The sequence below is a fragment of the Pteropus alecto genome, unplaced genomic scaffold (genome assembly GCF_000325575.1).
Source record: "Pteropus alecto unplaced genomic scaffold, ASM32557v1 scaffold3, whole genome shotgun sequence".
NCBI lineage: Eukaryota > Metazoa > Chordata > Mammalia > Chiroptera > Pteropodidae > Pteropus > Pteropus alecto.
In genome coordinates this window covers 5,450,305-5,463,480 of record NW_006442484.1, presented here as the reverse complement: position 1 = coordinate 5,463,480, position 13,176 = coordinate 5,450,305, and the positions used below count along the sequence as shown (strand labels likewise).

At 41.9% G+C, this 13,176-nt stretch overlaps 1 protein-coding gene and 1 pseudogene across 1 annotated transcript in view; one reads left to right on the top strand and one right to left on the bottom strand.

Annotated features, from left to right (window-relative positions):
* The window catches only part of CLASP1 (cytoplasmic linker associated protein 1), a gene marked incomplete at its 5' end in the record, with an annotated part of 217,294 nt that overhangs the window by 15,071 nt on the left and 189,047 nt on the right, over positions 1–13,176 (bottom strand). Inside the window, 3 exons of the mRNA XM_015596443.2 lie at positions 7,718–7,846; positions 9,513–9,703; positions 11,893–12,139. Of these exons, the coding sequence (XP_015451929.1) occupies positions 7,718–7,846; positions 9,513–9,703; positions 11,893–12,139 (567 nt within the window). The remainder of the gene's footprint in view (positions 1–7,717; positions 7,847–9,512; positions 9,704–11,892; positions 12,140–13,176) is intronic.
* LOC112470822 lies at positions 4,574–4,687 on the top strand (annotated as a pseudogene).

Here is a 13,176-nt window from a genome sequence, read left to right as displayed (position 1 = left end):
TGTGTATACTTTTAAAAATGCAATGTGACCTCTTGGCATGCCTTGCTGATCTGAATTTTCATGTTCCAGTTAAGGATCTAGTCCAGAAAGGCAAGATATCCACAAATGACCAACTTCAGCCTTAGGAAAATCAACTATACAAGGCCCAGGGTGGCCTGTTCTAGGTGATATATTGGAAAGACGGAAACAGATCTGTTCTTTGGAAAAAAGACTTTAGCTCAGATTAGCTTTTTCCAGTAAAGTTGTTTGAAGAGGGGTAGCATATTTCTTAGAAGCGCTCCATCATGCAATGAATTACCTAAGATGCAGTGCCTTTTTCCCTCCTCAGTTCACATAGATCATACAATAAGACCATGCTCTTAAATCAGTGCCTTTCTACTACAAGAAATCACTCTTCATAGGTATAACATACTGGCCAGAAAGCTGAATAATGCTGACTAACTGAAGAAATTTTGAGTCTTAGCTCTTAAGACATGGGGAAAAAAGAGGTCAGAAAGTACTGGATGATTTCACAGACCCATCTAAGTTAGAAAACAGTGATGTACAGGAATCGACGTTAAGATCCCAGTAGGAGGTGGGAAGCAGCTCAGTGGGTTCAAAGACACAGGCTTTAGTGCCACAGTGGGATTTGAGTCAGCCACGCCACTTAATGGCCATGACAGCAGCAAACTAAAACCCCCCTGGCGCCCCTCAGGGATGCTACAGGCATCAGTGAGACACGGAAATAAACTCCCGGGTTCACAGTGAGAACTCCGTCATGAGGCTTCCTTCCTCCCCTCTTGTCTCTATGTGTGTGCTCCACTGTCATTCAGGTTAAAGTGAATTACCCTGCAGTGAGCAGCTGGGCAAACAAGCTGTTTCAGACAATACTGAGCTCAAACCTAAACCCAAGGCCAACTTTTTTTTAAATAAAACTCAGGAATCCTAGATGTCACCCGCATGAAGCAGTTAATCAAATGTATCTAACATAATGAGGTTTTCTGAAAACATATGAAAATAAAACGCCAGCAGCTGCACTTCAGTAAATCTCTCTTTTACTGAGGTTTGAGAAAACTTCTGAAGACAGACACTGATTTGGCAAGGTAGGTAGGTGTTCTTGACTTCCCTCTCTATGCCAAATCCCCCGCTTTGGGCGAGCTGCCTAAATCAGTATGAACTTTAGGTTTTGCCCCTGTGTTCTATGTAACATAAGAAGCAAAGATTATAAATGTAAGCAAACAGAGAGCAAAAGTAAACATGGGCAGCAGAAAGAAAGGAGGACAAGACTGTTTAGTATACAAGGTGGCCAGAAATACAAGGATTTTAAAATGGGGTGGAGCACATTCTTGAGAGAGAGCAAGATCGAGTAGACTTTTGGGTCATAATCCATCTTGAAAATATCAAAATTGTTCCAACTCGGCTGATTTTGCTACTGTCTGGTTAGAAATATAGGAATTCTTCTTTTCAAAGATAGTGAAATAATAGTGTCTAGCTAGAAAAAGTGTAAATTCCTTATCTTTTTAAAAAAATGAAATCATTACTCTGAATATTGATGAATGTTTGCTTAAAGATAAAGTTTCTTTTAGAGCACAAAACTTGTCAAAATTTGGATTGCATGTTTTAAGTTCGCAAAGTTTGATTTGGCCCTGTCACAGACACATCAGAATCACTGGCCCAATTAAAAAAAAAAAAAAAAGAATAAAAGTAAAAAAATAAATTAAAAAGCAAATGTTCAGAAATGATGATTGGAATCCAAGAAGTCTTCCTAGTAGGGTATCCCTAGTTTAGCTCCTCAAGCATTTGGAAGCGAAGGAAAAGGTTGGCGCCACCTTCTGGAAAAAGCTGCAAAGACCTTATAAAAATAGATCTGACAGGGTTTTAGTATCCACCAGCATATCGCCAAACTGCATCTTTGGTGAAAGACTGGCACTGCTATCTATAAATTCTGGGATTCAAGGTGCAGTACCAACACAGACCTGAACCTGGCATGCGAGTCCTCATTTAGCTAGGCTCAAAACCGATCAGAGGAAGAGAGGAAAGAAGAAAAGCTCCAGGTTCAAAGTCTGAGGACCTGAGTTTTGGATCTGGTTCTGTCATCTGGTGATCTTGGGGAAATTTTCTTGTACTTTCTAGGTTTCGGTTCTCTCATCAGTAAAATGAGGGAGAGAACTGATTCAAGAATTTTTACATTATTTTGGATTACAAAACCTTATCTTCCACCCTTACCTGATGAATGCTCTCCCCTGAAAAATGCACACACAAAAAAATTTCAGAAGGCAGACTCTGAATAAAATGATCTCTAATAACATGGCCATCACATCCTTGCCTGGAAAAGCAGATTCAGGGCAATGCTATCTCAAACATACTAAAGCTCTTAGTGGGAGACTACTCTGGCCTACCTCAAGAGGCAGAATTAGGGCCCAAAGGGGAAAGTGCTGAGGAGTCAGAAGGGTCTGGGAGCCCAGGAGGTAGCTGTGTCACTCATCCTGGAGGCTTCTCTTCTCTCCAATATCCATCTCTAAAAACTTATGGTGTTTTCCAGTCTAAAGATGACAGCCACTCCAGTGTAGATAGTGACAGATTCAGCTAATCCAGTAGTCCAAAGACGCAGCTGTTTTTCATTGGAGTTGTAAAGTTAATGCAACTAAACTTAAAGAGCCTTTTTAGACGTATTCAGAAAAATGTGGTTTTATTTGCTTTGTGCAAAATTAAAACGACTTGACAACAATTCTATTCAGAATTGATCTACTTTCTTCAATGGAAGAGGATAAAAAAGGCAGCCATCTTCAGTTTTCCACAACGTCAGCCACATAACTCACTTAACTTTATAATGTCAGCCCTGCAGGGCAAGACTTGTAGGACATAATGCATCCCTGATCCCCCCATTCACCTAGCATCTTAGAGATCCAAAGGGCTTCTGTGACTTGTCCACAATCATACAGCCAGGGAACTGGGAAAAGCAGGATGAGAACCCAGGTGTTCAAAACTCTAAACTCAAAGGTCTGGACATTAAATAATGGCGCTCTTGACCACGTTCTTCACAGAAGTTGATTCTCTCAATAAGATGCTCTTTCTGAAGCTACAGGACCTAAAGGGCAGAGGTCACATCTGGCTCCTATGAGGGTTAGTCCACCAGAGGTGGAACCATTTCCCCTTGCCCTGAAAAATAGTAGGAGCAAGAGCTGCCGCTGGTGTCCACAACTGGACCACTGTGCGTGGCACTTTACAACAGCTCTGTGAAGTGGGAATGACATCTCCACTTGACATAGAGAACATGATGGCAGTCTTGTTCCAGGAGATTCAATCCAGACATGTCTCCTACGCCCACACTCCCTCCCTCTGGCCATGATGCCTTGACTTGCTGTTAGAATTCTCTCCTTGATTACTCCTTTACAGTCCATTTCTGGTTCTAACACCTCAGGCATTCTTTCTTGACTATTCCAGCCCACTCCAAACTCCTAGCGCACTTCACTCTGAACCACATGTTAACTCCTTTGCTTTAAACTCAACTAAACCATATGCTCCTTGAAGACTAGCATACTTCCCCCTGCCTCCGTCCCAACCCCTTGCCTCCAATAATAAAACATTCACCAGAGTTTGTGCTAATAATGTCAAACTATTGGCTCAGCAACTTTGAACCTTTATACAACTATACAGGCTTCTGATTTTGTCTTTTTGTTAAACAAACACAAAGGAAACGGGCTTCTGGCCACATCTCATGATTAGGCCCAGGGAAAACTAGAGATTTAGAGTCTATGAAGGTTTAGGTTTGTTACTCAGTAGTAATGTCTATTATCTTGAGGCTGCATGAGACATGGATAATCATCTAGTCCACTCCCTGGGCTAACAGATAAGAAAAACCAAGGTCCAGAGAAGTGAAGTAATTTTTCCAGGTTCACCAAATGCACTGTTCTCCAGAACCAACTGACTCCATGGCTGCTGTCCTACAAGGGTCCTCAGGGCCATCCCAGAGTGCAGGCGGCTGGTTAAGACGAGGCCAACAAGTGGTTTTGGTATTTGAAGTAGAACATCAGCTCACTAAAATGCCTTCTGACACACTACTGCTTTTCTCTGGTCATGGTATTTGCCAAAAGGCTGCTTAAGACACACCATGCTAGCTGAGTGAAATAGAAGCCAGAAAACTAGTCCCCAAAAAGTTCTCTTTTATTTTAAAAATAATTCTGGTCTGGCATTTTTAATTCCTTGAAGTCATAAAACAAAGTTAACTAGAAATAATTTAAAAATAAAACCCCTGGAGACAAAATAGTGGTTGTTTTATATTTACCCAAGACTCAAACTTTCTCAAACAAGCCATACCACCTGAGGCTGGACTCTGATGCCTCATACACCAAAACTTTCGTGTGTGGCAAGAAATGTTTGGTGACCCAGTATAGTCACATAAAATGATGCTGACATTTTCCTCTTTTATTAGGCAAGTGTAACTGAATATTCACTAATCTAGCCAAGTTCAGAAAAGTCTGAATTTTAGATTATCTTCAAGAAATAGTTAGTGTTTCTTTTAAGTTTACATGCAAGACATAATAACTGGGAGCAACCATTATTCTTACACTAATTACGTATAAAATGATTAATAGTCTACGGCCATGTCACCCTGAATGTGCCCGATCTCATCTGATCTTGGAAGCTAAGAAGGGCCTGGTTAGTACTTGGATGGGAGACTACCTAGGAATATCAGGTGCTGTAGGTATTAAAAAAATAAATAAAAGGTTAATAATTACATAAATTAGGACAGATTTAGTCCTTGGTACATTTTCAGTGTAAGAAAAACATTTTGCATGCACAGTTCCTTTTATAAGACCCTGAGAAAACAGACCGTGATTCATAGGATGATAAAACAAGTCATTTTATCATAACCTCTGCATTATTCACCTCCTGTAAGGGCTTTTATGATAAATATCAACTTACAGAAATTTCACTTCAAGAATTGTCTTTCATTGCTACGGTCCCACAGCTAGAACTTCAGTGTGCATCATGGTGCAATCACCACCACGGAAGGTAAGGAAGACATCTGGTATCAATGTCTCTCAGAGCAGCCCTGTGTCAACCTGACAGGTCTCATGCTCTTCCTCTCCCTGAATCCTGGGTTTTGTCTATGCATACAAAACCAGCTTCTTATGAGAAGGAAGTCCCGGGACAAACACACTGTGGAAGTACTAATTAGACAGGCAAACAGACTCTGCCTCTGTATGACTATGTAATAACTGGGTCTAGAAACATTTTGGATCTTTTCCAAATGTTTAAATAATGTTTGAATAAATGTTTGAATGCAATGGTGAGAAAGTATAATAACTAGAGAAATACTGTGTGCAATATATGCCAACAGGATGGCCACAACACAAACTTAATGTGAATCTAACTATCTTGTTCTGAAAATCAAAAATGGAACAGACACAGATTGGGTAAAATAAAAGAAGGACTAGAAGAATTTTAAAGGAAAGGAAAAACAAAAACCATACCTAAAACCTAAATGTATAGGAGCCCAAGTTAGGAATTTCTGGCCAAGTGACAGAGTAAAGTTTCATAAGGAAAACATTTCAAAAGGGCAACCGAGTCAAGGTGAGCCTGAAAGTATGCAAAGCAGGGAGGCCTGCCAATAAAGGCACTCCTTCTAGAACACAATGTTTCCTCCACCTGCTTTATCAGGTAATCAGTGACAGCAGCGTGGAGACCCTTGGGTCACAGGAATTACAGGCAACTGAGTGCTGCTAAATTTACTTTAAGCAGCAGATTTTTTTTTTTTTTGCTTTTGTCCCTTAGGCAATTTAAAGGACTTCACCCCTAAGAACGAACTCTCCTAAATTTCTCATTTTGCAGGGAAAAAAATAACAAAATCACTCAAGAAAACAAATAGTAAATGGATTATTTAATTCTGTTAACTTGGACTTCTTAGAGTCCACTGTCACAGTTTCAAAGTTTAAGGTCAGGATGCCCACTTTAAAGATAGACATCTGAAAAAAAATAATAAATAAAAGTAAAAAAATAAAGACAGACATCTTCCAAGAGGATAGCAGGAAAGTAGTTCACAATGTAGATGGCTTAGTTCCACCTTAATGCCCCATTCTAGGTATGTCCTCCCCAGTGAAAACAACTGACATTGTATATGTAACAGAACATCAATTTTGTTTCGTTTTTTTGTTCATGTGCTCTCATTACAGAGAAGCTACTGTGGTTAAAAAGGAAAAGAAAAAGTCAGCACAGGACAGTTGCCTCTTAAAAGAGACACACGACCTGGTTTCTACCTTGGTTCTACCTGTAATTGCCATGTATATCTGACAAATTAAGGCATCTTGGACACTTTTTTTATCCAGGAATAATTTTGTTGACAATATTAGCTCATCTGGTCCTCACATTTTGAAAATGAGTTACAAGTCGAAAGTTTTATTCAAACATGAGTGATAATCATCATCACACAACCAACCCAGATATCGGAAGCCTAAATTATTGGTTTGAAAACACATTTACCACCTGTGTACCTGTGTGCATTAGGACTATTAGGTGTGGAGACGCTGAGACAGAGCATGACACCCACCCCATGCTGAGCCTGCAATCATGGTGGGGATTGGAGGAGGTCAAATCGATCATTGTTCAATAGTCATGTAACTGCTAAACTAAGAAAAACCACTATTTATGGTCCGATTCTTTTTGTAGATATAAGAATTGCTCTAATCACAATTCTCTTAATCCGTGAGTGTGCTTATGAGAGAGTCACATGTGAGCCAAGAAACTGAACTGAGCAAGTGGTTGTGTGTCTCACTTTGGAGTCAAAGCCACCATTTGCCATATTAAGTTTTCTAAAGTTATAAACATGGTCCTGTTTTCCACAGTGGCTTTTATTGGAAGGATGTTATTGAAATCATTTTTACTTAGGATAGCTCCTGATACTCAAAGGACTGGCGAGACATAAGGGGCTGGAACAACTCAGTGAGCAACTGAACGAGGATTTACTGAGTGTCTAACGTCTGTTGCATGTGTGCCAGGCACAGAAACACATCCTTCCTGCTTTTTGGCATGTGAGGTGCCAGGAACCATAGACACAGTCGGCTAGCACTGTAATAAATGTCCAGGAGCCAGTGGAAGAGGTATGGCACAGCCAGGGAGGAGTGCACTGTAAGGGCCAGCAGGGAAGGAAGACCAAAACAGTGTAGTTCCTGTTGTCAAGCAGGGCCAAAACCAGTTGCTGCTTGTCTCATTTAATTCTTGCAAGAAATTTTGTGATAATATCCATTTCTATTTTACACACGAGGAAACTGAGGCTCAAAAGGTGAAATAAGTTCTCCAAGATTCTGGCACAAGAAAAGAGTCTGTTTAAGTACTTGTCTGGGACCTGTTTAAAGGCGTCTGTATCTTCAAAGCCATCTTGATCTCCCACACCAGACGGCCAGATGCTGAATACCAGAAGGAAATGAAAGACTCCTCTACCTTTTGACCAAAGCAATGAGAACCTCTGACATGGGAAATCCCTCAGGGATGGGCCAAGCCCAATGCACACGCGGAAAGGGAGTTGGGGACCTACCAAGAGGCAATGGCCCCGGAACTGCACTGCTGCCCAGCCACCATGGCGGCTATGGGGTTTTCACCCTACAGTACGGCACAGGCTGAATTCAGAGGAAGGGACTCCTTTTTCGAAGCTGTATACTAAGTCACAGTCCTCTCTCCCCACACAACTAACTGCGCTCCAGACCTTCTTCAGCATCCCCGGGCCTCAGGCCTGGCTCACCTCCTTGTGGGAGTCTTTGTGGGCTTCCAGAGTCTTCATGATCGTCAGCTCGGCGTAGTTTTTAAATCTTGCTGGCTGGTTTCTCAGAATTTCTCGTAAAACTCTCAGTGCTAGTGCTCGGATGGAATGCTGGAGTACAAAAAGAAGATATCAACACGCGAAACATAGCACTTCACTATACACACCAGTCAGCAGGGGCCAACGAGATCGAGCATTCAGTTCTGGATCTCCCTGGCACCTTGCAGACATCTTGACATAGATCACACTGCTTACTTGACAGAGGCTCTCGACAGCCAGCTCCAGGAGGGCAGGCCCTGTGCCTATGGGGACATTCCCAGGATCTAACATCTAAGAAGAATCTGATGAAGGTTTCTTAAATAAGCCAAATGAGGACCAAATGAGAATAATACATCTAAGTTCATTATCAATCTCCTGGGGATTTCCAGATTTCCTGAGGCTTAGATACGCAAATTATCCTTTTGTAACATGTACAAAAGAAAGGGTAAAAAGCATCTAAACATTTCGACAACATAACCTGTAAGTCTGTGAACTCTCTAAAGACAGCTGGAGATCTGTCATCATTATTCCCCACCTTCTGCATGATGATATCACAGGGGAAGGGAACTGTACAGGCCTCGAGCTGCTTAAGGACCCTGAGGCCCCAGTCATGCGTCTGGAGGAAAGCCATTCCAAACAGACTCCTAATCTCAATAAAAGAGAATGGAGTTTACACCAACACAGTCCAAAAGTACATCCTGATTCTTTGTCACTCACCTGTACAATTCACAAACTAACACACCATCTACCTGCCCTCTGCATGACATCGCTTTTTCTCCCAACGACAAAGCTCAACCAAAGAGAAATCCTTCAGTAGCCAATATTTTATTTCGAGAAAAGTTAACAGATCTTTTATTACCATTCTTCGCTCATTACTAGCCCTATACCAAACCACTAATTGTAAGCGTCAGAAAGCAATCAGTCATCATGACATCCACCAGCCTTCTGCTCTCCCATCTTGCATCAAGCCACCACCAAGTTACCCTGCGCATGACCTTTACCACGGGCTGTGCTGAATTTCTGCCTGGTTCCTGCCCTTAGAGCTCTTCACCACGTTCATTTTTGTTTCTGTGAGCCTACACAAAGCCCAGTGCAGAGAAATGGGTTTTTATTCCAGTCTCCGTATAAGGGACCAGCTACACAAGGCATGAAATGTAGGAGTCTGACTAGATTCTTCCTTCCTTTAAGAGTTATCTACTAAGTGCCACATGTGGATTATAGCAAATGCCTAGTCTGTCACATTCAAATGTCAGTGTGAAGAGAGCTTTTTATTTTCAAAATTACAATAAAGATAATTGACAATAATAAAAATCCACGGTTCCTGAACCTGTTGCTTGAGTGAAACTGCTAACATATGTAGAGTGGACCAAGACAGAATTTCATGAAATGCAGCATTTAGTAGGGTCTTTTAAAAAATGAACTTCTCTGTTTCTCAATTACACATGAAACACAAACAAAACTCACCAGAAAAAAACACATTTTATGCTAAAGAAGTTTTAAAAAATTTTGTGTTAAAGTAATCTGATGCAGGAACAAGTTCCCCTCATCAATTACAAAGCCAACTACAGACAAAGCCTGCATATAAGCTAGGATGTTTCTGACAAAACATTACCTTACTATTTGGTGCTTGGAAAACATTTGAAACATGTTTGATGTAAACAGTAAGCACAATACAGAGTAGAGCCAAAGCCTGAGCACCCCATGATGATGGGGAAACGGAACAAAGAGAGCTCCTCACATCTTTGTCTCCGAGTGTCTCCAAAAGCAAGAGCAGAATGGTCTTGAAGTGCTCCTCCCAGACACCCAGGCTGTCTTCCCGCGTGATCTTGAGCAGCTCCAGTAGGGCGCCTTTCCGTTCCTCCACCCGCTCGTTGTGGTTGGACAGCTCTTTCAGAAGGTCGGCCACCAAGTCAGAATGGTCAATGGGCACTTGTGAGACAGCAAGACAGAGGTTACTGCATAAGGACACACCTGGCTCCAGGGGCACCCTCAGTGAAGCACAGTCTCCCAGAGGCACCTTACTGATGGTTCCCATCATACCTTTCCTCCTGCTCTGCCCCGCGCCCCTCCCCGCCCCCACTTCATACCCTCAGCAGGTCATCTCACTAAATTAACTGTGAAAATAGAGGTGGGAGAATAGGTGTCAAGCACCAGTATTTAATGTTTCTACCCTTTACCATCTTTTTCCCCTTTCATGTCAGGCAAAGAGGAGAAACTCTCCAAAAGCACCCCTCACTCCCATGACTGTCTTCTTTATCCAAACTCTTTCCACTGCAACAGTTCTAAGTCAAGCCCAAGCATTGAAACAGTCAAATCCACTGAGGTTCACACATCACGCATTTCCCTCAAGGCCCTCTTCACTATCACATCTGATTGATCATTATCTATTTCCTTCTCGAATGTCCGGAGTTTAGGAACTAGCTCAGTGAACAAACACAAACCAAGGTGTTTAGACTCTTTATGACTAATTCACACACTGTAAAACATGCCAAGCTCTCTTAGCATAACAATTTGCGGGGACTTGAACCATGGTTTATAAGGCAGAAAAGCATATCCCTTCTCTTTCCATGTTCTTTTAACAGACCTCAACTCTGAATTCACTTTAAATACAATGGATGAAAAAAAAATTAGATGAATCATCAGGAACTACTTAAGTTTGTATTTGCATATTTCCTTACTTTCTAAGACTGAGGAATGAACACATGAAGAAGTCTGAAATGTTAAAGAACTCTATCATCTTCCCCCCCATCCCCACCCTTTTCTTTAAGACTTTTATGATACAGTTGCTGAATAAATAACCCAATCTCTATTCTATCTTCACCGAGACCAACAAATGGATAAGGTAAGTGATGTACCACTTCTATGAGCAATGAAAGAGAATAGTCCAGTACTCCTAGAAAGTGCAAGTCCTAATGAACACTACAAATTGCCTACTACCCAGTAAACAGAGGCTTGGGTATATACTGAGCTGCTACCAACCAGGAATTAGCAATTAATAGCCAGGGGACTATGCTTTTGAACCCCTGAAACAATTTCTGTTTTTAAACAACTAGAGACTTCTCTTATGTCTCAGGACTCCATCACTGCTTGAGTGGTTTTCTTTCTTTAACCCAGTATGTGCCTTCAGCATGGCCCTCTCCTCCTACTAGTGCAACCATGATCAATCTGTTTCTCCTGACAGGCCTTGAGCTTTTTGAGGCCAGGGACACGTGCACATGACAGTGAGGTGAAAAACAATTAAGTTCCAGATAAAAATGCCATCATACCAATACATATTTATTCACCTGTTACTTTATTAATAATAGACATTGGTCTTAACACAGGGTCAGAAAAAAGCCAAACTAATTCTGTTCCATACCAAGTATGTTATATTTGGGACAAATAACTTAACCTTCTGGACCTGTTTCTTCATCTGTAAAATGGAAATAATCCCCTCTATCTCAATTAAGTAACGTATGGAAAACACTAGCACGGCAGCAAGCGCATGGTAACGCAAGCGCGCAGTGTACATCAGATCCCCTCTCTCCCAACTACAGGACACGGCCAACATCAAGCAGCTCCAGGAAGCCCTGGGTAAATGCTGGTGCGAGAGAAGAGGGAAGGCTTTCAATGGTGCTACAGGACCTTACTTCTATAGGTCAGAGGCTGTTCCAAATGCTGAGCCCGGGGCAGCGGCTACTGGAGCCTTTGCTCCCCACTTCGCTACTCTCCTACTCCCCTTGTCCTTCTGATTTCCACTCAGGCCCTGGTTCCCCAGTGAAGCCTTTCCTGATGAGCAGTTAGCTGGGGTATAGTTAGCCTTCCTTCATTGCGCAGCTGTCACAGCTGTAATTTTAGGTTATCTGTGTGACTGTGTATTTCTTGACTGCCGTGACTAGACTAGACTAGATGCTAAAGCTTCTAGAAGCAGGAACAGTGACCTTCTGTTCACTGCTGTGCCTTCCATGCCTAAGCACACAGTAGGAGTTCAACAAATAGCTGTAGAACAAATGACTAACCAGAACAGACCCAACGTTTCCGTTTATGTCTGACCAGTATGCCCAGAGCCGGTCTGACAAGAGGGGAAGCCCATGGAAGGTATTTCTGGATGGGGGACAATCAAGCAAAGAAAGACAAACCATCTCGAAGCTGCTCCATGTCGTCGTCAAACACGGCCTCCTTCAGGGCTGTCTTGTCATAGGTGTTGATGGCGTCTGAGTAGGGATACAGGTTGTAGTCCCGCGCCCGTGGCCCTGGGAAGGCACGCGGAGGCTGTGTGTTGAGCAGGGAGGTCTTGTTGTCCAAAGCTGTTCGGCCTCCTTCCACGACATCACTGCCGCCCCGGCCCTCAGTGGCAGGGGTGGCAACGCCACCGTCCCGGGACACCTGAACACAACAAACTGTCAGTTCCTTTTTAGGACTGTTAACAAACTTTTCCTTTAAATTTTTAGAAGTGTTAGGAGAGCCAGAGATTTCTCACTTGAAATCTGGCCACTAACAAAAGGACAGTTACTAGAATTTCAATTTGTAAATACCTAATTCATAAACTACTTTTAAGGAAACTAAATATGCTTATGTTTTCAAAATCTGTATACTCATTAGTCTACACATAAGGTCTATTTTACTTTGTATCTGGTGATTAACTTTATTCAAACCATTTTTGAGAGATTAAGAACATGAAATTCTAAAGAGTCCCTTGAGAATGAGTACTGTATACCTCACATCCCAGTTCTTCAGGAATCTCATGTGCCAACACTGTAGCCTATCACTTTCATTACAAACAGTAAAAGGTTTCCTCAATGATGCCCTGACACACCAACGCTCCCCCAATTACCATCACAAGATCTAAAGTGGTCCAACCATCTAAGAATTCCTTGTACATATCCCTACCATGTGGTGAGTCAAACAATGGCTAAATCTTAGGGGAACCCAGTATCTTGTAGGTAGATCATTCTTCCTTTGGATATTTCTGACTCTCAGAGTTCGTCTTTATGCTGGGTCAAAAACAGGTCTTTATTATTTTTTGGGAAAAAAACTTTTTTCTAATATATTCTGAATCTTGTCTTCAATAAATTAAACCCCTGGTCCTCTGGCCCATGTATCACGTTTCTGGCAGCCTTCGCTCTCAGGGGTCCTTTCTTCTGAGTCACACTGGTCTGTCTGGCACCCTTTGCAGGGTGGCATTATAACAAGAGCAAGTATAGCCCAACTGCTGGGAACAGAACAAAACTGTCGTTCTCCTCATCCCAGACAGCTGACTAAAGAACAAGTGAAAACTTACAGGCAGCCAGACTACATTGGTGATTCCTATGGCAAAATGTTTACTTGTGCTACTGACAAGATAGATCTCTGTAATTCCGTGCTTATGCTTTTTTTTTTTTTTAATGCTACCACAGTGGTTCTTTTAATTCTACAGTGGTTCT